Genomic DNA, 22,474 nt, shown 5'->3' with positions numbered 1-22,474 from the left:
AGTTTAAAGTAACTCTGAAGAAGTAGTAAACTTTGTTTCTTTGGGAAATGGCCTGGGAAAGAGATCTATCTGCTAAAGAAAAAGTGAAAAATCATTTGAATTTATCACTTACATGTGAATATACATTATGAGGGATACTCATGGGGCTGGGGCTCTGGGTTGTATCTTTCTTAAGTTTCAAGGCTCTACTGCTGGGGTGACAACAGGTTCCACCTTGCACGACAACTCTGATCAATTGATAGTGGCTGCCAACAAGGCTACATGGAGGAGGATTTGGTGGTCCTGCTTCAGCTCATTCTGAAAGGCTACTGGGATTGGTTAGCACCATTTTCCATGGCACAGGCTCTAGAAGAAAAAAGGACTGCACATGTGTGGCATAGTTTAATCATTGCTGGTGACAATTATGAAAATGTGAACAAAACAGATGTCCCATAATGTGTTCACATAGCAATTTAAAAACACATTTGTGGAGAAAAAAAAATCATTATTTATATTTGCTGATTATTCTTTTTTCTCCCCTCAACTCCAAAAAGCTGATCCTTTAAAAAGGAGCACAGCTCAGTACTTATTAACTACTTGGAGACGGTATCAGTTTGCTTGGGCTGCCGTAACAAAACACCACAGACTGGGTGTCTTAAACAACAGAAATTTATTTTCTCACAGCTGTGAAGGCTGTAAGTGCAAGATTAAGGTGTTGGCAGGTTTCGTATCTCCTCAGTCCTCTCTTCCTGTCTTGCAGAAGGCCACCTTCTTGCTGTGTCCTCATGTGTCCTTCTCTCTGCATGCATATCCCTAGTGTCTCCTTCTCTTCTTATAAGGACATCAGTCCTATTGAATCAGGGACCTGCCCTTATGACCTCATTTCATCTTAACTACCTCTTTAACGGCCTTATCTCAAATACTGTCACACTGGGGGTTAGGGCTTCAACATAGGATTTTTTGTGGGGACACGACTGCGTGCATGGCAGAGACCTACCATGATTTCACTTCCCATTTGGATAGAAACAAAACTTTCAGCCACAGCTTCAGGTCTTCAACTACCCAGCAGCACACTTTGCTCACTAGACTTAGACAACCTTTAAGTCTTCACTAAGCTAGATGTTCACAGCTTCTCTGTCTGAATTTGAGCTCTCAGTGCTGCCAGGCAAACTGGCCTGCTGCCTGCCCTTCACCCTGCCAGGTTCTCCCCTACCCTGCCCCTTCCATTCCTGGATTCCCTCTCCTCTATTTCTGAGCCACAGCACCTGACATGGCATTTGCCTTCCGGGATTCCATCCTGCTTCCAAGTAGGCTATGACTGTGCTTGCCTTCAAAATTATTCTTTTTTTTTTTTTTTTTTTGAGACAGAGTCTCACTCTGTTGCCCAGGCTAGAGTGAGTGCCGTGGCGTCAGCCTAGCTCACAGCAACCTCAAACTCCTGGGCTTAAGCGATCCTTCTGCCTCAGCCTCCCAAGTAGCTGGGACTACAGGCATGCGCCACCATGCCCGGCTAATTTTTTCTATATATATTTTTAGTTGTCCAGATAATTTTTATTTCTATTTTTAGTAAAGACGGGGTCTTGCTCAGGCTGGTCTTGAACTCCTGACCTCGAGCGATCCACCCACCTCGGCCTCCCAGAGGGCTAGGATTACAGGCGTGAGCCACCATGCCCAGCCCAAAAGTATTCTTTATGCTATAAATTTGTTTACAGAAAATAATTACTGGATTTCCTGGAACCACAAACCAAAGGCCACAGAGAACCTTAATGAATCTTCCCCAAAGAGAAACTATATATGTTATATTCTTTTATGACAATAAAACAAAACTAGAAATTAATTTTAAAAGTTGAAGCAACTGTATAGATTGGAAAACACATGCTCATCTCATACACACACATACACACACACATCTAAATTATTTTGGTTCAAAATACAAATCAGGACAGAAATGCAGTCTTTATTTGATAATAACTCAAGTAAAAATATCATACATTATAGCTTATGGAATGCATCTAAAGTTGTATCTAGAGGTTAGTCCATAGCCTTAAACATTTTTATTAACAAAGAAGAGTGAAAATAAATTTACTAAGGTGTTCTACTCAAAATATTTAAAAGAACAATAAAATAAGCAACAAAAAGAATGAAAGGAGGAAGAAAAAATATAAAAGCAGGAATTAGAAAACATAATCATATTATATATGAGAACTAATATTATGAGTTTTCTAAACAACAGAACTCTGTCACACTTGAAAAAGAAAAAAAACAACATGCACATTCCATTCAATGGGAATTCCGAACAACTTAACAAAGATACTAAGAAAGAAAAAACATAAGAAATTACTGAGTAGTTAATGGAAAATCAGGTATAATCCACCTATATGAAAACTTAAATGTCAAAATGTTACCTCCAACCAAATTATTTCTCTATTATATATTTTCTTTCTTAATACTTTTATATGCCCTAAAATACTTCACATATTTCGATTTTATCAAAGAACATTGTTTTTTCTTTTTTGGAGGGACCAATTTCTGGAAACTATCTCTAGGATACGTGCTATTCTGAAGCATTGCTCCAAGAGGCCTGGTAGCTTCTGTGAAGCATAAGGATGTTAACGGAACCAAAGTATCAGGTGAACACTTAAATGTCAATGGAATTGACTCATTATAGTGACATGCCAAAAATAAATCAGCATGTTACCCACATACAGATTGTACAGTTCCTTTAAAAAAAATCTTTTTTTTCCTCCCCATCACCTCAGGCATTTATCATCTCTTTGTGTTAGAAACATTCCAGTTCCACTCTTTAAGTTATTTTAAAGGATACCCTAACTTACTGCTGATTATAGTCACTTTGTTGTGCTGTCAAGTATTGTTCATTCTATGTAACTATCTAACTATATTTTTGCACCCATTAACCATCCCCACTTTATCCCTCCTCCTCCCCACTACCTTCTTCAGCTTCTGGTAACCATCACTCTACTCTCTGTCTCCATGAGATCAATTGTTTTCAATATTCAGCTCCCACATATGAGTGAGAACATCTGAGATTTGTCTTTCTGTGCTTGGCTTATTTCACTTCACATAATGTTCTCCAGTTCCATCCATGTTTTTGCAAATGGCAAGATTTCATTCTTTTCTGTGGCTGTGTAGTATTCCATTGCGTACATGTACCATGATTTGTTTATCCATTCATCCATTGATGGACATTTAGGTTGATTCTAAATCTTGGCTACTGTGAATAGTGCTGCAATAAACATGGGAGTGTAGATATCTTTTTGAGGTACTGAATTCCCCTCCTTTGGATATATACTTGGTAGTGGGATTGCTAGGTCCTTCAATAGTTCTATTATTGGTTTTTGAGGAATCGCTATACTTCTCCACAGTGGTTGCACTTTCACATTCCCACCAACAGTGTACGAGGCTTTCCCTTTCTCCACATCCTTGCCAACATTTGTTATTGCCTGTGTTTTTGACAAAAGCCATTTTAACTGGGGTGAGGTGGTATCTCATTGTAGTTTTGATTTGAATTTCTCTGATGACTAATGATGTTGAGCATTTTTTCACATACCTGTTGGTCATGTGTATGTCTTCTTTTGAGAAATGTGTATTCAGATCCTCTGCCTATTTTTCAATCAGATTATTTGATTTTTTTCCTATTGAGTTGCTGTAGCTCCTTATATAGCCTAGTTATTAATCCTTTGTCAGATGGGTAGTTTGCAAATGCTTTCTCACATTCCATGGGCTGTCTCTTTGCTTTGTTGATTGTTTCCTGTGCTGTGCAGAAGCTTTTTAGCTTGATGTAACACCATGTGTCCAACTATGCTTTGGGGGTATTACTTAAGAACTCCTTGCCCAGACCAATGTCCTGAAGCATTCCCCAATATTTTCTTTTAGTAGTTTCTGGTCTTAGATTTAAGTCTTTAATCCATTTTGATTTGATTGGGTGGGGAACCTGTGGCCTTCTGATTTCAAGATTGTTCTTTTTTAAGCACCAAGGGAGTCAAGAAAAGCTTCATCTTTCTCTGCTGCATTCCTTTTAATAACAGGATTTGTTCTATAAAATTGGATTCAGTCAAAAGGCTACATTCAGGGATCCAGAAGACCACATGTGGCCTCAAGGCCACAGGTTCCCCACCCTGTACACTGTACATTTTTTTAGCTTTGTTAAAGATAAGTTCGCTATAGACGTGTGGATTTATCTGTGGCTTCTCTATTCTGTTCCATTGGTCTATGTGTCTGTTTTTATGCCAGTACCGTGCTGTTTTGGTTACTATAGCTCTCTAGTATAATTTGAAGTCAGGTAATATGATTCTTTCAGTTTTGTTCATTTTATTCAGGATGGCTTTGGCTATTCTGGGTCTTTTGTGGCTCCATGTAAATTTTAGGATTATTTTTTCTATTTCTGCAAAGAATATCATTGATATTTTGATAGGAATTGCATTGAATCTGTAGATTGCGTTGGGCAGTATAGACATTTTAACAATAATGACTATTCTAATCCATGAGCATGGACTATCTTTTCATTTTTTTGTATGTCCTCTTCGATTCTTTCATCAGTGTTTTATAGTTTTCATTATAGAGATATTTCACTTTTTTGGTTAAGTTTATTCCTAGGTATTTTATTTTATTTGTAGCTACTGAAAATGGGATTTCTTTTTCATATTGTTTTCTGATGGCATATAGAAATGCTACTGATTCTTTTTCATTTTGATTTTGTATTCTGCAACTTTACTAAATTTGTTTATCAATTCTGATAGTATTTTTTTTTTTTTTTTTTGCGGAGTCTTTAGGTTTCTCTAGATACAAGATCATATCATCTGCAAAAAAGGATAATTTGACTTCCTCCTTTCCATTTGGATGACCTTATTTTTTTCTCTTGTCTGATTGCTCTGGCTAGAACTTCCAGGTACTGTGTTAAATAACAATGGTGAAAATAGGCATCCTTGTCTTGTCCCAGATCTTAGAGGAAAGGCTTTCAGTTTTTCCCCATTCAATAAGATACTAGCTGTGGGTTTGTCATATATGGCTTCTATGGTGTTGAGGTTAGTTCCTTCTATACCCAGTATTTTTTTTTATTGTGTTTAACATGAGGGATGTTAAATTTCAGTGAATGCTTTTTCACCATCAATTGAAATGATCATATGGTTTTTGTCCTTGGTTCTGTTGATATGATGTATTACATTGACTGATTTGCATATGATGAACCATCCTTCTATCCCTGGGATGAATCTCACTTGATCATGATGAATAATCTTTTTAATGTGTTTTTCAATTGGGTTTGCTTGTATTTTCTTGAGAATTTTTGCATCTATGTTTATCAGAAATATTGGCCTACAGTTTTCTTTTTTTGCTGTATCTTTGCCTGGTTTTGGTATCAGGGTGACACAGGCCTTGTAGAATGAGTTTGGGAGTATTCCCTTCTCCTTGATTTTTTGGAATAGTTTACGTAGGATTCGTATTAGTTCTTCTTTGAATGCTTGGTAGAATTCAGCAAGGAAGCCATTGGGTCTTGGGTTCTTCTTTGTTGGGAGATGTTTTATTACTGCTTCTATCTCATTACTTGTTATTGATTGATTCAGGTTTTGGAATTCTTCATGGTTCAATCTTGGTAAATTGCATACATCTAGGAATTTACCCATTTCATCTAGATTTTCCAATTTATTGGCATATAGTCACTCATAGTAGTCCCTAATGATCCTCTGGATTTCTGCAGAATCAGTTGTAATGTCTCCTTTTTCATCTCTGAATTTATTTATTTGGATTTTCTTTTTTTTCTTAGTTTGTCTAAAGATGTGTCAATTTTGTTTATCTTTTCAAAAAAACAATTTTTCATTTTATTGATCTTTTGTATTTTTTTTGTTTAAATTCATTTATTTCTGCTCTGATCTTTATTATTTCTTTACATCTACTACTTTTGGGTTTGGTTTGCTCTTGTTCTTCTAGTTCTTTGAAATATAACATTGGGCTATTTATTTGATGCTTTTCTACTTTTTTGATGTAGGCACTTATTGCTACAAAATTTTCTCTTATTACTGGTTTTACTGTATCCCATAGGTTTTGATATTGTTTTCATTTTCATTTGTTTCAAAAAATTTCTTTTAACTTCCTTATTAATCTCTTCATTGACCCACTGGTCATTCAGGAGCATATTGTTTAATTTGCATGTATTTGTGTATTTGCCAATGTTCCTTTTGTTATTGATTTCTAGTTTTATTCCATTGTGGTGAGAGAAAATACTTGGTGTAATTTCATTTTTTTTTTAATTTTGTAAGACTTGTTTTGTGGCCTAACATATGGTCTATCCTTGAGTATAATGCATGAACTCAGGAGAAGAACATGAATTCTGTAGCTGTTGGATGAAATGTTCCATAAATATCTATTAAGTGCAGATTAAGAGCAATGCTTCTTTGTTGATTTTCTCTCTGGATAAACTATCCAATGTTGAAAGTGGAGTGTTGAGGTTGCCAACAACTATTGCATTGGTTTCTACACCCCTCTTTTTAGCTCTGATAATATCTGCTTTATATATTTGGGTGCTCCAGTGTTGGGGACATATATATTTAGAATTGTTATGTCGTCTTGCTGAATTGATCCCTTTATCCTTATTTAATTATCTTCCTTGACTCTTTTTTACAGTTTGTCTTGAAATCTAGTTTATATAATAGAAGTATAGCTACTCCTACCTATCAAATATTTTGGTTTCCATTTGCATAGAATATCTTTTTCCATTCCTTTATTTTCACTCTATTGTGTGTCTTTACAAGTAAAGTAGGTTTCTTGCAGACAACATATAGTTGGCACTTGTTTTTTTATCCATTCATCCACTCTGTGTTTTTTGATTGGAGAGTTTACTCCATTCACATTCAGTCTTATTATTGACAGGTAAGGACTTACTACTGCCATGTTGTTATTTGATTTCTCGTTGTTTTGTGGTCCTCTCTTTCTTCTTTGCCTCCTTTCTGTCTTCCTTTGTTAAAAATGCTTTTCTCCAGTAGTGTGTTTTAATTTCTTTCTTTGTATTTTTTTGTGCAACTGTTGTAGGTTTTTTTAAATTTTAGCATATTACAGGGGTACAAATATTTAGGTTACATATATTGCCTTTGCCCCGCCCGAGTCAGAGCTTCATGTGTGTCCATCCCCCAGACGGTGCACACTGCAGCCCTTAGGTGTGAATATACCTATCCCCTCCTCGCTCCTCCCACCTTCCCAACACCCAATGAATGTTACTATTATATGTACACATAAGTGTTGATTAATTAATACCAATTTGATGTTGGGTACATGTAGTGCTTGTTTTTCCATTCTTGTGATACTTTACTTAGGAGAATGGGCTCCAGCTCTATCCAGGATAATACAAGAGGTGCCAGATCACCATTATTTTTTGTGGCTGAGTAGAACTCCATGGTATACATATATCACATTTCATTAATCCACTCATGGATTGATGAACACTTGGGTTGTTTCCACATCTTTGCAATTGTGAATTGTGCTGCTATAAACATTCAAGTGTAGATATCTTTTTTATAAAATGTCTTTTTTTTCCTTTGGGTAGATGCCCAGTAATGGGACTGCTGGATGAAATGGTAGTTCTACTTGTAGCTCCTTGAAGTATCTCCATATTACTTTCCATGGAAGGTGTACTAGTTTGCAGTCCCACCAGCACTGTATGAGTGTTCTTATCTCTCTGCATCCATGCCAACATTTATTGTTTTAGGACTTTTTGATAAAAGCCATTCTCACCAGAGTTAAGTGATATCTCACTATAGTTTTTTTTTTCTTTTTTTTTTATTATTGTTTCAGCATATTATGGGGGTACATAAGTTTAGGTTACGCATATTGCCCTTGTCCCCCCACCCCGAGTCAGAGCTTCAAGCGTGTCCATCCCCCAGACAGTGCATATCGCACTCATTATGTATGTATACACCCATCCCCTCCCCCTCCACATCTGCCCGACATGTGATTAATGTTATTCCTAAATGTGCTCTTAGGTGAAGATCAGTGAAACCAATTTGATGGTGAGTACATGTGGTGCTTATTTTTCCATTCTTGGGATACTTCATTTAGTAGAATGAGTTCCAACTCTATCCAGGAGAACATAAGAGATTCTATATCCCCATTATTTCTTATACCTGAGTAATACTCCATGGTATACATATACTACATTTTATTAATCCACTCATGTATTGATGGGCACTTGAGGTGTTTCCACATCTTTGCAGTTATGAATTGTGCTGCTATAAACATTCGGGTGCAGATGTCTTTTCTATAGAATGTCTTTGGGATTTCTGGATCAAATGGTAGGTCTACTTGTATCTGTTTAAGGTATTTCCATATTGCTTTCCACAGAGGTTGTACTAGTTTGCAGTCCCACCAGCAGTGTATGAGTGTTCCTATCTCTCCACATCCACACCAACATTTATTGTTATGGGACTTTTTGGTAAAGGTCATTCTCACTGGAGTTAAGTGATATCTCATTGTGGTTTTGATTTGCATTTCCCTAATGATTAGAGATGTTGAGCATTTTTTCATATGTTTGTTGGCCATTCTTCTGTCTTCTTTTGAAAAATTTCTATTTATGTCCTTTGCCCACTTTTTGATAGGGTTGTTTGATTTTTTCTTGTTGATTTTCCTGAGTTCTAAATAGATTTTAGTTATCAGTCCTTTATCAGATGTGTAGAATGCAAAAATTTTTTCCCATTCTGTAGGTTGTCTGTTTACTCTCATGATAGTTTCTTTGGCTGTGCAGAAGCTTTTGAATTTAATCAGGTCCCATTTATTTATTTATTTTTATTGTTGCTGTGATTGCCTTTGGGATCTTCTTCATGAATTCTTTCCCTAGGCCGATGTCTACAAGAGTTTTTCCAGCAGTTTTTCTAGAATTCTTATAGTTCCATGCCTTAGGATTTAGTCTGTTATCCACCGTGAGCTGATTTTCATGAGAAGTGAGAGGTGTGGATCCTGTTTCAGTCTTCTACATGTGGCTATCCAGTTTTCCCAGCACCATTTATTGAATAAGGATTGTTTTCCCCAGTGTATGTTTTTGTCTGCTTTGTCAAAGATTAGATGGCTATATGAGGATGGTTTTATATCTGGGTTCCCAGTTCTGTTCCATTGGTCTATGTCTGTTCTTGTGCCAGTATCATGTTATTTTAGTTACTATAGCCTTATGGTATAGGTTGAAGTCTGGTAAACTGATGCCTCCCAATTCGATAAACAAATTCAGCAAAGTCTCAGGTTACAAAATCAGTGTACACAAAACAGTAGCATTCCTATATGCCAACAACAGTGAAATGAGAACTGAATCAAAGACTCAATACCCTTCACAACAGCAACAAAGAAAATAAAATACCAAGGAATATTTTTAACTAAGGAGGTGAAAGACTTCTACAGGGAGAATTACAAAACATTGAGGAAGGGAATAGCAGAGGACGTAAACAGGTGGAAAACCATACTATGCTCATGGATTGGCAGAATCAACATTGTTAAAATGTGTGTATTACCCAACGTGATCTACAGATTCAATGCAATTCCTATTAAAATGCCAACATCGTTTTTTGCCAATCTAGAAAAAATAATTCTACGCTTCATATGGAGCCACAGAAGACCCCGTATAGCAAAAGCAATCTTAAGCAAAAAGAACAAATTGTTGTAGGTCTTTTGATTTGAGGTTACCATGAAGCTTGCAAAAAACATTTTATAACCAATTATTTTAAATATGTGACAATTCTGCTTACAAACAAATAAACAAGCAAATAGAAATATAACAGAAATTCTATCCTTTAATACCTTCCCCCTTGCTTTTGAATTTTTTATTGTTTCCATCCATATCTTTTTATACTATCTCTCAAAAAGTTATTTTTGACAAGTTTGTGCTTTAGTCTTCCTCCTCCAGATATAAGTGGTTTATATACCAGAATTACAATAGAGTATTCTGTATTTGTGTACTTACTGTTAGCAGTGAGTTGTATACCTTCAGATGATTTCTTATTGTCCATTAACGTCCTTTTCTTTCAGATTAAAGAATTCCTTTTAGCATTCCTTGTAGGGCAGGTCTGGTGTCGATGAAATGTTTCAGCTTTTTTTTTCTAGGAAAGTCTTTATTTCTCCTTTGTGTTTGAAGGATACTTTTGCAGGATATAATATTCCAGGGTTAAGGTTTTTTTCCTTCAGCACTTTGAATATGTCATGCCACTCTCCTCTCCTGGTCTGCAAAGTTTCCACCGAGAAGTCTACTGCCAGATGTATTGCAGCTCCTTTATGTTATTGATTTTTTTCTTTTTTCTTGCTTCCCTTAGGACCTTTTCTTTACCCATGTCCTTTGGGAGCTTGATTATTAAATGCCTTGGGGTAGTCTTTTTTGGATTAAATCTGCTTGGTGTTCTATGATCTTCTTATACCTGAATATTAATATTTTTCTCCAGGTTTGGAAAATTCCCTGTTATTATTTCTTTGAATAAACTTTCTACTCTAATCTCTCTCTCTATCTCCTCTGTAAGGTAACTATTAGATTAGTCATTTTGAGGCCATTTTAGATCTTGTAGGCATGCTTCATTCTCATTTCTTTTTTGTCTTCTGACTGGATATTTTCAAATAGCCTGTATTCAAGCTCACTATTTCTTTTTTCTGCTTGGTCAATCTTATTCCGTGTATCTCCATTTAAAAAAAATCTTGTTGGCAAAAATCTGACAGTCACTTGAAATTACTTGATCTCTCCTTGGGTGGACATATCCTAGAAAACATTACTAACACAGTTCCTCTTGTTCTTACATAGAAACAATTCTGAAAACATAACTGAGATAAACCACTGTCCGTATTTGTCCTTTAATGTAAATTAAATGCATATCATATTCTGAATTTGTTTAGTGTAGCTGAAGATGTGCAGCACATGCTGTTTAGTCTTCAAAATGAATGTACTTTTGTTTAGCTATTGTTAACACAGGCCAACTCAACTTTTCAAGAAGACAATTATAAAGAGCCTTGAAGGTAAAATTCAATGTTTCTTATTTTAAAGATAGATTAATATATTAATTCATTGAACACACACACATATTGGAGGCCCATCTGTGTGCCTGGACCTGGGTCAAGCTCATGAGATACAAAGTTGAATATGAACCACTTCTTATTCATGAAGAGCTCCGATAGCAGTTACTATTGACTTGTCACTCTGGGGTGTTACCATTTCTAACAGCTCTTGCCCATGGTGATATTGTTTTGGCATGCAACGTCACCTCCATTTTACAGGAACAAATGGGGTTTGGGATGCTCCTATCTAAGACATTGATAACATGTGGTAGACTTTTCAGTTATGCCTACACAGTAGGGTTACTGTCAGTAACACATCATTCAACAGGAAAGACCAAGAAAATCAAAATGTTATTTATAAATATTTATCCCAATATACATGTGAATACACACAAACACATATATGTGCACACATACACAAATAAGAGCTCAGATGTAGTTTTTAAAAACAATGACAGAATTTCAAAAATCTAGGTTTTCTGGACCATCTCCTTTAAGTTTGGGAATCCCAGGAAGTATCACAAGATACTATGAGATCATGGGCCACAGAGAACCATCTAGAAATTGGGAGCTCACCTTGCTGCCACAGTGTAAACTGGCTCCAGTCTCCCTTCTCCCTCAGGTTTTCATCCTCAGGCAGGAAGAGGCCTTTGGCTTTATCCATCACTGCAAGGCCTTCATCTCGGATTAACTTCCAGTGTCGTTCTAAGGACTAGAGGGAAGATCTGGCTTTACTAGACTGAAAATGTGCCTGGTAGAACACTTTATGATGACTCTCAGATTTTTTTTTTTTTTGGTTTGTTTAATAAAGTAATGAAATTTTGCTCTCATCTAGATTGCTTATATTTCAATTTTCTCTGGGACCTCTTGTCATAGGTATATATAAAAAACTCATTATTTTTCAGAACCAAATGTTTTGCAGCATAAAAATTTCGATAATTCCTAGAACCCTCAAGAAAGAACCCCCTCCACAATTTGTTTTATGTTTTATCTAAAAAGACTTTTGTTTTTCACACAACAACCTGACAAGAGTATTGATCTTGTTCATCATACTACATTGGTCCTCTACAATAAGCTCTGCGTGACACTCCAGCATCCAAGCTGGAATACAGTTCACAGATTTCATTTCACCTTTCAGTAGAATTCCTTACAAAGATGCCATTCAGCATGGTAAATATTAATTAAACTTTCAAAGGCATCAGAAAAGCACCCATGGGAACATTTGATAAGTTATAAAATTAGCAGCAAAACAAAAGAAACAAATGTACTAGTGGTTAGAATGCAGCCACATAAAAATAGTTCACTGACTTCTCCTATATGAGGGAGTCTTGGCCCCTGCCAGAAAGCGGGTTAGTGACCAGCAGAGCCAGGAGTGCTGGGGGTGGGGCGGTGACTGCAGACCCTGCGGAGGGCCCTGGGCAATCTTCACCCTGGCACTGTGTTGTGATTAGGGGTGGGAGCTGCAGGTGGGAGGAGGCAGGCAAGGCTGAGCGTCGGAGTAGCAAACTGAGATGAACGGGCCATCCAGAGAAAAGAATAAAAAACAGCTTTCTACCATAGGAAAGAGACAAAGTTTTATAGAAAAGTAGGATTTTGAAATGTTAATAATTTCAATCATTTCTATGTTACATGAAATAGTTGAGTATGTGGATTCATGGACAGAGAGGGACATACTAGCCAATTTCAACAAGAATCAGGGGCCAGATATGCAGGTTAAACATTTCTAATCCAAAAATTCAAAATTTGAAATGTTTCAAAATCCGAAATCTTTTGAGTACCAACTTGATGCTCAAAGAAAATGCTAATCACAGCATTTTTGATTTTGGATTTTCAGATTAGGGATGTTCAACCACTCAGTATAAGGCAAACTTGGAAGTAACTATAAGGCAAAAAATTCCAAAATCTGAAACACTTCTGGTCCCAAGGATTTTAAGTGACTCAAGAGCACGGGACAAGAGCTAATAAGTTACAAACCAAGAAAAAGATATTGATGCAAAAATTGAAAACAACGATTAGCACTCTCCAAAAATAGATTGGGTTGCCTTGTAAAACATGGTTCTCTATCTTTTGAATTAGTCAAGTGAAATGACCAATTACTGGGCAGAGCAAAGCATGAGATAATGTGTAAGGTGTCTTTAGCAAGCCATGCTTTGTGAGTTCATGAGTCCATGCAGGAAAACAAGAAGGAGTCGTGATGGCTGCACAGGCAGAGGGTTCTGACAAAGACAGACACTCTGTGATTTGTGTGGAACACGGTGCCACACCCAGTTACCTTAGGGAACACTTGATATCATGTGAAAACATTAGGGTTATTAAAATATTCTAGGGCAAGTGAGAGATTTTGATTAAATATTGATTTTATAATTCTATTTCTGTGACATTCACCCATTAATGTGCGTCAACATCTACACCTGCTCCTCGCTTGGGGTGGGTATCCACATTTAGTGCCCAGTTTGCCAACTAGTTTCCACATTCATTCCAACTAGGAAGCTAGTAAGTGGCAAGTTAAAGAATGCATTTCAATAAAGAGATACTCAAAAGCCCTCATTTTGACAGGCCCCCAGATTGAGAGAATACAATGGTTTTGTCAAAAATCCCAAGAGCACAAAAAAGGAAAAAAAATGCACTGCAAGGTTTTGCAGTAGGTTCACATCTTTTCAAATGCACCTAAATTGCCAGCACTCACTGTGGTTATTGTAACTTGTTCGTGTTGCTAGATAAATCTGTTAGATTCTTGTTAAACTGTCACATAGAGGAGGAGAGAATTACCTCTCTAACACATGAAATTACTTTTCAAATGAGGTTATTGGCGCCTTATAAGGGCAAGCTCTTCCTCTCTTGCTTCCTGGTATTTTAGAAGTTTCTTTTATTTCTTTTGAAAGCTGATTTAGGGGCATGGTTTGAAACAGCTGATCATTTGTTACTAAAATAGGGCACAAAGCCCTGGGGGAAAAATGTTAAAGTGATTGCATCACTCAATACAATTTAAATTTTTTTTACTTAAGAATAGGCTGTCTTTTTTATATGTGAAATGTTGTCATTCCTGCCCCTTCACCCCCAGCCTCCCCTGGGAAAGGTTGACAAGGTGCTTTTCTATGAGTAGTAATGAATTTCTTTAAATACTTTTTTTATTTGCCCTTGTTATTTGTGGCACACAAGTGTTGGATGACAGACTCATGCTCAAAAGGAGCAAATTTGTGCAGAAGGGTCTCCAAACACCTGTGCTAAAATGACACCAGACGTGCTCAATACTAACCAAGCACTGAATAGATTTTAGTTTATTTTCATTAAAAACAGCCATTTATTACTTTCTGAGTTCAATACTCTGTCACAGAATTTTGCAACTGGAAGAAACCACACTGTTAACCTAGATGAAATTTTTTCACTTTAGGGATGAGAAAATGACTCTTGGATGGTTAATGAACCAGGCACCCCCCAGTCTGATGGGCAGCACAGCTAGTGCCAGAAGTCGGCTCTGCTGGCTGTCCCTTGATTACTCCTAAGGCCCCTGTGGGAGGAGAAAGGCACAAGGGTTTCAGGCTGTGGGGACTGGGGGGCCTTGCTCCTCTCTGGAGCACGAGACCAACTGTGGGGCCCCAAAGCCTCCCGTGCACAGTGATTTACTGGGCGCCCATCAGTGTGAGCACCGGCCAGGATGGAGCACTAGCGAGGTGCCCGAAGAGCAATGAGCTTCCCGCTGGGCACCGTGCAGAGGGCAAGCCTCCAAGGCAGTCCACATCCTTGACTAGTGGGAGAAACCGGAAGAACCAAAAGATCCCACCAGTTAAATCTGGTGACATAAAGAAAAACACAAAGATAAAACAATCATAATTTCCTACATGTCTGATGCAAACATTTTTTTGACCAAAGTAATGGCTGTGCTTGGGAGTGTTTTCCAACATTGGAAAGATATGACAGGGGCTCTTATGGGGAGAGAAATCTGGGATGGGACCTGAGGATGTTGTTTTAAAGCACAAACCAAGGAATCATTTTATATAAAATTCACGATTACAGGAAATTAAAGACCTAACTTAATTACACAAGGGAGTGTGTGTGTGTGCTGAGGACCTGCTTCCTGGTTCACAGACAGCCGTCCTCTCACTGTTCTCCCGGGGCAGACGGAGCAAGAGAGCTCCCTGGGGTCTCTTTAGGAAGGGCACTAATCCCATGCAAGAGAGGTTTGCCCTCATGACCTAATCACCTGCCAAAGGCCCTACTTCTTAATACCATCACGCTGGGGGTTAGGTTTCAACATACGAATTTTGGGGGGGTCACAGACATTCACACCATAGCAGAGTGTGTGTGTGTGTGTGTGTGTGTGTGCACGTGCACACGTGCGGGCATGTGTGTATGAGAGAGAGAGAATATAAAATTTACATTCATTTTACTCAGTTGTCTGTGATAGCAAAATATTTCATTTTTAAGGAAATTCCAATAGAAACTTGAAGCCTCGCAAAGAGCATGCAATGGCTACATTTTTAAAGGTCTCCTCTAATATATTACTTTCTTGACTCCAAATTCATCCATTTTATAAAACTGAAAAGAGAAACAAACTAATAGTATTGGTATTTCAGTTGGCTGCCCAGAAGACAACGGCTTCTAATTCTCATTTCTTCTTGTGGTAAAAGAGACTTTGGAAAACAGAGATCTGATGCTCCTGCAGGGTCACATGGCTTCATAAACCCAACATCAGCACTTGCATGTGCGTTAAACCTCAGCTATGTTTGGCACTCTAGGCATCAATACATGGACTTCCCAGTTCCAAGCATCGTGAATCCCACATGCCCCAGCTCTCCTGAATCCCAACCCTCCATCCAGTCAAGAGCACTTTTCTCACCTTCCCGGACAGCTCGCTCATCTAAATGACATGTTTATATGGCTATTCTTGATTTGTTAATTTTAGACTTTATCTCTCAGCTATTAGGGAACGTTAACGATTTAACAATTTGATGTCTTCTTTTCCTTCCTCTCCATCCTTGGCAATACAGTCAATTTCACAAATCTTTCATACCTCTGGGTAAATTCACATTCAGGTTTTATAATATTATGACAATGAGGTATCATTCACACTTGAGTTGCAATGATTACACTTCATTTCACATGCAGTTTTTTTTATTCTGCCCCTTTTTTGTTGGTTTAATTTTCTAATGCACCTAACACTACTTATTCACTAACTCTGAGATAAAATCTCATTTTTATCTTCTCCGATTTTATACTCTGAGTATAAAATCTCGATACTACCCTTTGCCAAAAACATCATATAATCTATTTACTTTCTTTCTCTCCTTTTCTGAAGGTAATTCTTCAGCAGCCATCTGCCTTGCTCTCATCTGGACCATCTGCTGTCTGAGCTTGCTGGACAAAGGTCACCGTGGAACTGCCCTTGGCCTCTACGTGGTATTGGGCTCCCTAATCATTCAGTGCTAATTGTTTCTGAGGAAGGACACACCACAGGCAAAACTGAATTTCTAAAAATATCTGAAGCTGTTCTTTTCTTACACTTGATTGAAGGTTTGACTGTGTACAGTTAGGTATTTAGGTAGTAAATTTACTGTTAGTAAATAATTTCTTTTAATAACTTTTTCTTGTTATCTAGTGTGATTACTATTTTATTTTTATTTTAAAATATTTAGTTGATAAAGAATACATTTAAGGTGTACATGATGATTTGAGATATGCATACATTGTACAATGATTACCACAATCAAATTAACACACCCAGCACCACCCATGTGATATATTAGAGCCCTAGAACTTGTTCATCTTGTAACTTAAACCTTGGTACCCTTTGATCAACATCTCCCCATTTCCCCTACACTTCAGCCCCTGGCAACCACCATTCTACTCTCTGCTTCTGTGAGTTTGACCGTTTTTATATTCCACATGTAAGTGAGACCATAAAGTATTTGTCTTTCTGTGTCTGGCTTATTTCACTCAACATAATGACTTCGAGGTTCATTCATGTTGTCACAAATGCAAGATATTCTTTATAAAGGCTAAGTAATATCTCATTGTATTTATACACTACAATTTTTAAATCCATTCATCTGCTGATAGACATGTAGGTTGTTTTCATATAGTGACTAAATAATGCTGCAATGAACAGGGGGGGGTGCAGGTATCTCTTGGAGATACTGATTTCATTTCCCTTGGATATATACCCAAAAGGGGATTGCTGGTGTATGTGGTAGTTCTATTTTTAATTTTTTGAGGAACCTCATGCTGTTTTCTATTACGGCTGCATCAGTTTACATTCCCACCAACAGTGTACAGGAGCTCCCTTTTCTCCACACCCTCACCAGCGCTTATCTCTTGCCTTTATCACAGTAACAGCCATCTAACAGGTGCCAGGTGTTATCTCACTGTGGTTTTGATTTGCATTTCTTTGAGATTAGGGATGTTGAGCATCTTTTCATACACTTCTTGGCCATTTGTTTATCTTCTTTGGAAAACTGTCTATTCAGGTCCTTTGTCAATTTTTAAATTGGGTTATTTTATTTTACTTTGCTATTGAGTTGCATGAGTTCCTTATATATTTTAGGTATTAACCCCTTATCAGATATATGGTTTGCAAATATTTTCTCCCATTCTGTAGTTTCTCCTTCATTTTGTTGATTGTTTCCTTTGACCTGCAGAAGCTTTTTAGTTTGACGTAGTCCCACTTGTTTATTTTTGCATATCTTGCCTGTGCTTTTGGTGGCATATCCAAAAAACTGTTGCCAAGACCGATGTCTTTTTATAATTTTGAAAGCATTGCTCCATTACATTGTAACTTTCAGTGTTGCTATTGGGAAATCTCATGTCTTTTATTATAGATTTTCCTGGCTGCCCCTACTTCTACTATTTTTCCTGCTGTGGAAGCTTCATAAAAGTCATTATGGTATAGTGGTTAAGGGTGTAAGAGATGGAGCCAGCCTGCATGGTTTGGAAATCTGACTCTGCCACTTATTAGCTGTGTGATTTGGGGGCAAGTTACTTAATGCTGTGCTTTAGGTTTCTCATTTATAAAACTTCCCTCAAGAGTCTCTGAGGAGATTAAGTGTGCTGAAAAGTGCCTGTGTCATATACAAGTACAGCTATGATGATAACGATGAGGACTTTAAGATCTTCTCTCTTTCTGGTTTCCTGAAATTTTACGACAACGTGCTTTGGTGTAAGGGCTAGACACCAAATGGCACTCTTCAATATGGAGACTCACATTTTGGAATTCTGGACCATCTTGGGCATTATGTAATAATTCTGTCTCTATTTCTTCCCCATTCTCCCTAGAACTCCTTTTGTCATTCTGTTGGACATGCTAAATTATCTAATTTTTTTACCTTTTCTATTTTCCATCTTTGCCTTTTTGTTTTTCCTTCTGAGCGATATTCTTCACTTAGCTTCTAATACCACTATTGAATCTGTATTTGTGCACATCACATTTTTAAATATATAAGAACTCTTTCTGGGTCTTTCATTGTTCCTTTTTATAGTATCCTATTCTTGTTTTATGGATACACTATCTTCTCTTATTGCTCAGAGTATATCAGAGGTTTTATTTAAGTTTGCTTTTGTGCCCCACATTTTGTTTCCCCTGAGCTATAGCATTCATTCTTTTTGTTTGCTCTTCTTTTTATTTAATTTCAAAATATTATGGGAGTACAAATGTTTGGATTACAAGGATTACTTTTGTATTGCTTGAGTCAAAGTTATAAGTGTGCCCATCACCCAGATAGTGCACATTACACCAGTTATGTATGATTTCACCCATTCCCTCCACCTCCACCCACCTGCATGATTTCCGTTGAGTTTTGCTTTCATCTCTGCACACGAGTGCTGATAAGTTAGTTACAACTTAATAGTGAGTGAATGTGGTATTTGTTTTTCCATTCTTGTGATACTTTACTTAGGAGGATGGTCTCCAGTTCCATCCAGATTGTTGCAAAAGGTATTAACTTATTTTTTTAAATTGCTGAGTAGTACTCCATGGTGTATATATAGCATATTTTATTAATCTACTCATGAACTGATGTGCACTTGGGTTGATTCCACATCTTTGTGATTGTGAATTGTGTTGCAGTAAACATTCTAGTGCAAATGCCTTTTTGACAAAATGACTTTTTTTTCCCTTTGGATAAATATCCAGCAGTGGAATTGCTGTATCAAATGGTAGGTTGACTTTTAGTTCTTTGAGGAATCTCCATGCTATTTTCCATAGAGGTTGCAGTAGTTTGCAGTTCCATCAACAGTGTGTAAGTGTTCCTTTCTCTCCGCATCCATGCCAGCATCTATGGTTTTGGGACTTTTGAGAAAAAACATTCTTATTAGGGTTAGGTCATATCTCATCGTAGTTTTCATTTGCATTTCCCTGATGATTAGTGACATGGAGCATTTTTTCATATGCTTATTGGTCATTAGTCTATCTTCTTTTGAAAACCTTCTGTTCAAGTCTTTTGCCCACTTTTTAATGGGGTTGTTTGATTTTTTTCTTGCTGATTTGCTTGAGTTCTTTGTAGATTCTGGTTATTAGCCCTTTATCAGATATATAGCATGCAAATATTTTTCTCCCATTCTGTAGGTTGTCTATTTGCTCTGTTGATTATTTCCCTGGCTGTGCAGATGCTTAACTTAATCAAGTCCTATTTATTTATTTTTGTTGTTGTTGTGACTGTCCTTAGGGTCTTCTTCATAAATTCTTTGCTTTGGCCGATATCTAGAAGAGTTCTTCCAACATTTTCTTCTATAATTCTTATGGTTTCATGTCTTATATTTGAGTCTGTTATCCATCTTGAATTAATTTTTGTCAGTGGTGAGAGATATAGATCCTGTTTCAATCTTCTACATGTGGCTGTCCAGTTTTCCCAGAATCATTTATTGAATGGGGATTCTTTTCCCCAGTGTATATTGTTGCATGCTTTGTCAAAGATCAGATGGCAATATGTGGATGGTTTTATATTTGGGTTCTCTGTTCTGTTCCACTGGCCTATATCTCTATTTTTGTGCCAGTACCATGCTATTTTGGTTACTATAGACTTCTAGTATAGCTTAAAGTCTGGTAAATTGATGCCTCCCAATTTATTCTTTTTGCTTAAAGTTTCTTTGGCTATTTGGGCTCCTTTCTGGTTCCAAATGAAGTGTAGGATAATTTCTCCCAGATCTGTGAAAAATGGTAGCATTTTGACAGGGATTGCATTGAATATGTAAATCACTTTTAGTAGTATGGACGTTTTATCAATCTTGCTTCTGCTGATTCACGAGCATGATATGTTTTTCCATTTGTTTACATCATCTGCAATTTCCTTCTTCAGTAAGTCATCATTCTTTTTGTAGCAATTTTTCACTTTCTTGGTTACATATATGCCTAGGTATTTTATTTTCTTTGTAGTTATTGTGAAGGGTATTGAGTCTTTGATTTGATTCTTAGCTTGTCTGTTGTTAGTGTATAGGAATGCTAATGACTTTTGTACATTGATACTGCAGCCTAAGATTTTGCTGAATTTATTTATCAGTTCCAGCAGTCTCTTGGTGGAATATTTAGGGTTTTCTAGATATAAGATCACATCATCAGCAAAGAACAATAGTTTGACCTCTTCTTTCCCCATTTGGATACTCTTAATTTCCTTCTTTTGCTTGATTGCTCTGGCTAGGATTTCCAGCACTATGTTGAACAGAAAGAGGTAACAGAGGTTGTCTTGCCCAGTTCTGAGTGGGAATCCATTCAACTTTTTCCCATTCGGTATGATGCTGGCTGTGGAGGTTTGCCCTATATGGCTTTTATAATTTTGAGGTATGTTCCATCTATGCCTATTTTGTTAAGAGGGCTGAATTTTGTTGAATGCTTTTTCTACATCTATTGAGATGATCATATGATCTTTGTTTTTGCTTCTGTTTATGTGGTGAATCACATTTATGGATATACATATGTTGAACCATCCTTGCACCCCTGGGATGAAACCCACTTGGTTGTGGTAGATTATTTTTTTGAGGTGCTGTGGATTTTGGTTTGCTAGAATTTTTGCATCCATATTTAAAAGGGATATTGGTCTACAGTTTTCTTTTTTTGTTGTATCCTTTTCTGACTCTGGTATTGAGGTGATGCTGGCTTTGTGGAATAAGTTGGGGAGGATCCTTCCTTCTTGATGTTATGAAATAATTTCTGCAATATGAGTGCCAATTCTTCTTTGTAGGTCTGATAAAATTTATTTGTGAAACCATTGGGTCTGGGAATTTTTTTTGTTGGAAGATTTTTTATTGTTGCTTAAATTTCGTTGCTCGTAATTGGTCTGTTCAGGAGTTCTATTTCTTCTTGATTGAGTCTTGGGAAGTTGTGTGTTTCCAGGAATTTGTCTATTTCCTCAATGTTTTCGAGTTTATGTGCATAGAGATTTTTATGGTATTCATAGATGATGTTTTGTATTTCTGTGGTATCAGTTCTAATGTCTCCTTTTTCATTTCCTATTGAGCTTATCTGGGTTCTTTCTTTCTATTTCTGGTTAAGCTAATGCAAGGTCTATCAATTTCGTTTATCTTTTCAAAGAACCAACTCTTTGTTTCATTAATCTTCTGTATTTTTTTTTTTGTTGTTGTTGTTGTTTTTGATTTCATTTAGTTCTACTCTGACTTTAGTCATTTCGTTTCTTCTGCTGGGTTTGGGGTTGGTTTGCTTTTCCATTTCTAGTTCCTTGAGAAGATTCATTAGATTGTTGATTTGTGATCTTTCATGTAGGCATTTAAGGCTATGAATTTTCCCCTTAGGATTGCTTTTGCTGAATCTCAGATTTTGATAACTTATGTCCCCTTTGTAATTTAGTTTGGGGAATATTTTGATTTCTACCTTAATTTCCTCTTTGACCCAAAAATCGTTCAGCAGTAGGTTGTTTAATTTCTGTGACTTTGTGTAGAACTGAGTGTTTCTGTTGGCGTTGATTTCTAATTTTATTCTACTATGGTTGAGAAGATACATGGTATAATTTCTATTTTTTTAAAAAATTTGTTTAGATACATTTTGTGGCCTAAGATATTATCAATTTTAAAGAATGTTTCATGTGCTGATGAGAGGAATATATATTAAGTAGTTTTGGGGTGGAATGCTCTATAAATGTCTGTTAGGTCCATTTGCTCCAGAGTCTTGTGCAAAACCAGTGTTTCTTTATTTATTTTCTGCTTGGAGGATCCTGGCGTTGAAGTCCTGAGCAATTGTGATGTTGCTATTAATCATTTTGTTTAGATCTAGTAGGGTTTGCTTTAAAAATCTGAGTGCACCTGTGTTGTGTTCATAAATATTTAGGATTGTTTTGTCTTCTTGATGAATTTCTCCTTTTACCATTATGTAATGACTATCTTTGTCTTTACTATTGTTGATTTGAAGTCTATGTTATCTGATACGAGGATGGCTACACCTGTTTTCTTTTGATTTCCATTTGCATGGTTATTTTTTTCTATCCCTTCACCTTGAGTCTGAATGAGTACATGTGGGTTAGATGTATTTACTGGA

General features: G+C 36.8%; 1 protein-coding gene across 4 annotated transcripts in view; it reads right to left on the bottom strand.

Moving 5' to 3' along the window:
- ASPH (aspartate beta-hydroxylase) overlaps nt 1-22,474 on the bottom strand; it is a 224,800-nt gene that overhangs the window by 18,914 nt on the left and 183,412 nt on the right. For all 4 annotated transcript variants that reach the window (XM_045560957.1, XM_045560959.1, XM_045560960.1 and 1 more), the window contains one exon: nt 11,578-11,713. In XM_045560957.1, coding sequence (XP_045416913.1) covers nt 11,578-11,713 — 136 coding nt within the window. The remainder of the gene's footprint in view (nt 1-11,577; nt 11,714-22,474) is intronic.

The sequence above is a fragment of the Lemur catta genome, chromosome 9, assembly GCF_020740605.2.
Source record: "Lemur catta isolate mLemCat1 chromosome 9, mLemCat1.pri, whole genome shotgun sequence".
In the NCBI taxonomy this organism is placed as follows: Eukaryota; Metazoa; Chordata; class Mammalia; order Primates; family Lemuridae; genus Lemur; species Lemur catta.
This window is presented reverse-complemented; position numbering and strand designations above follow the sequence as displayed.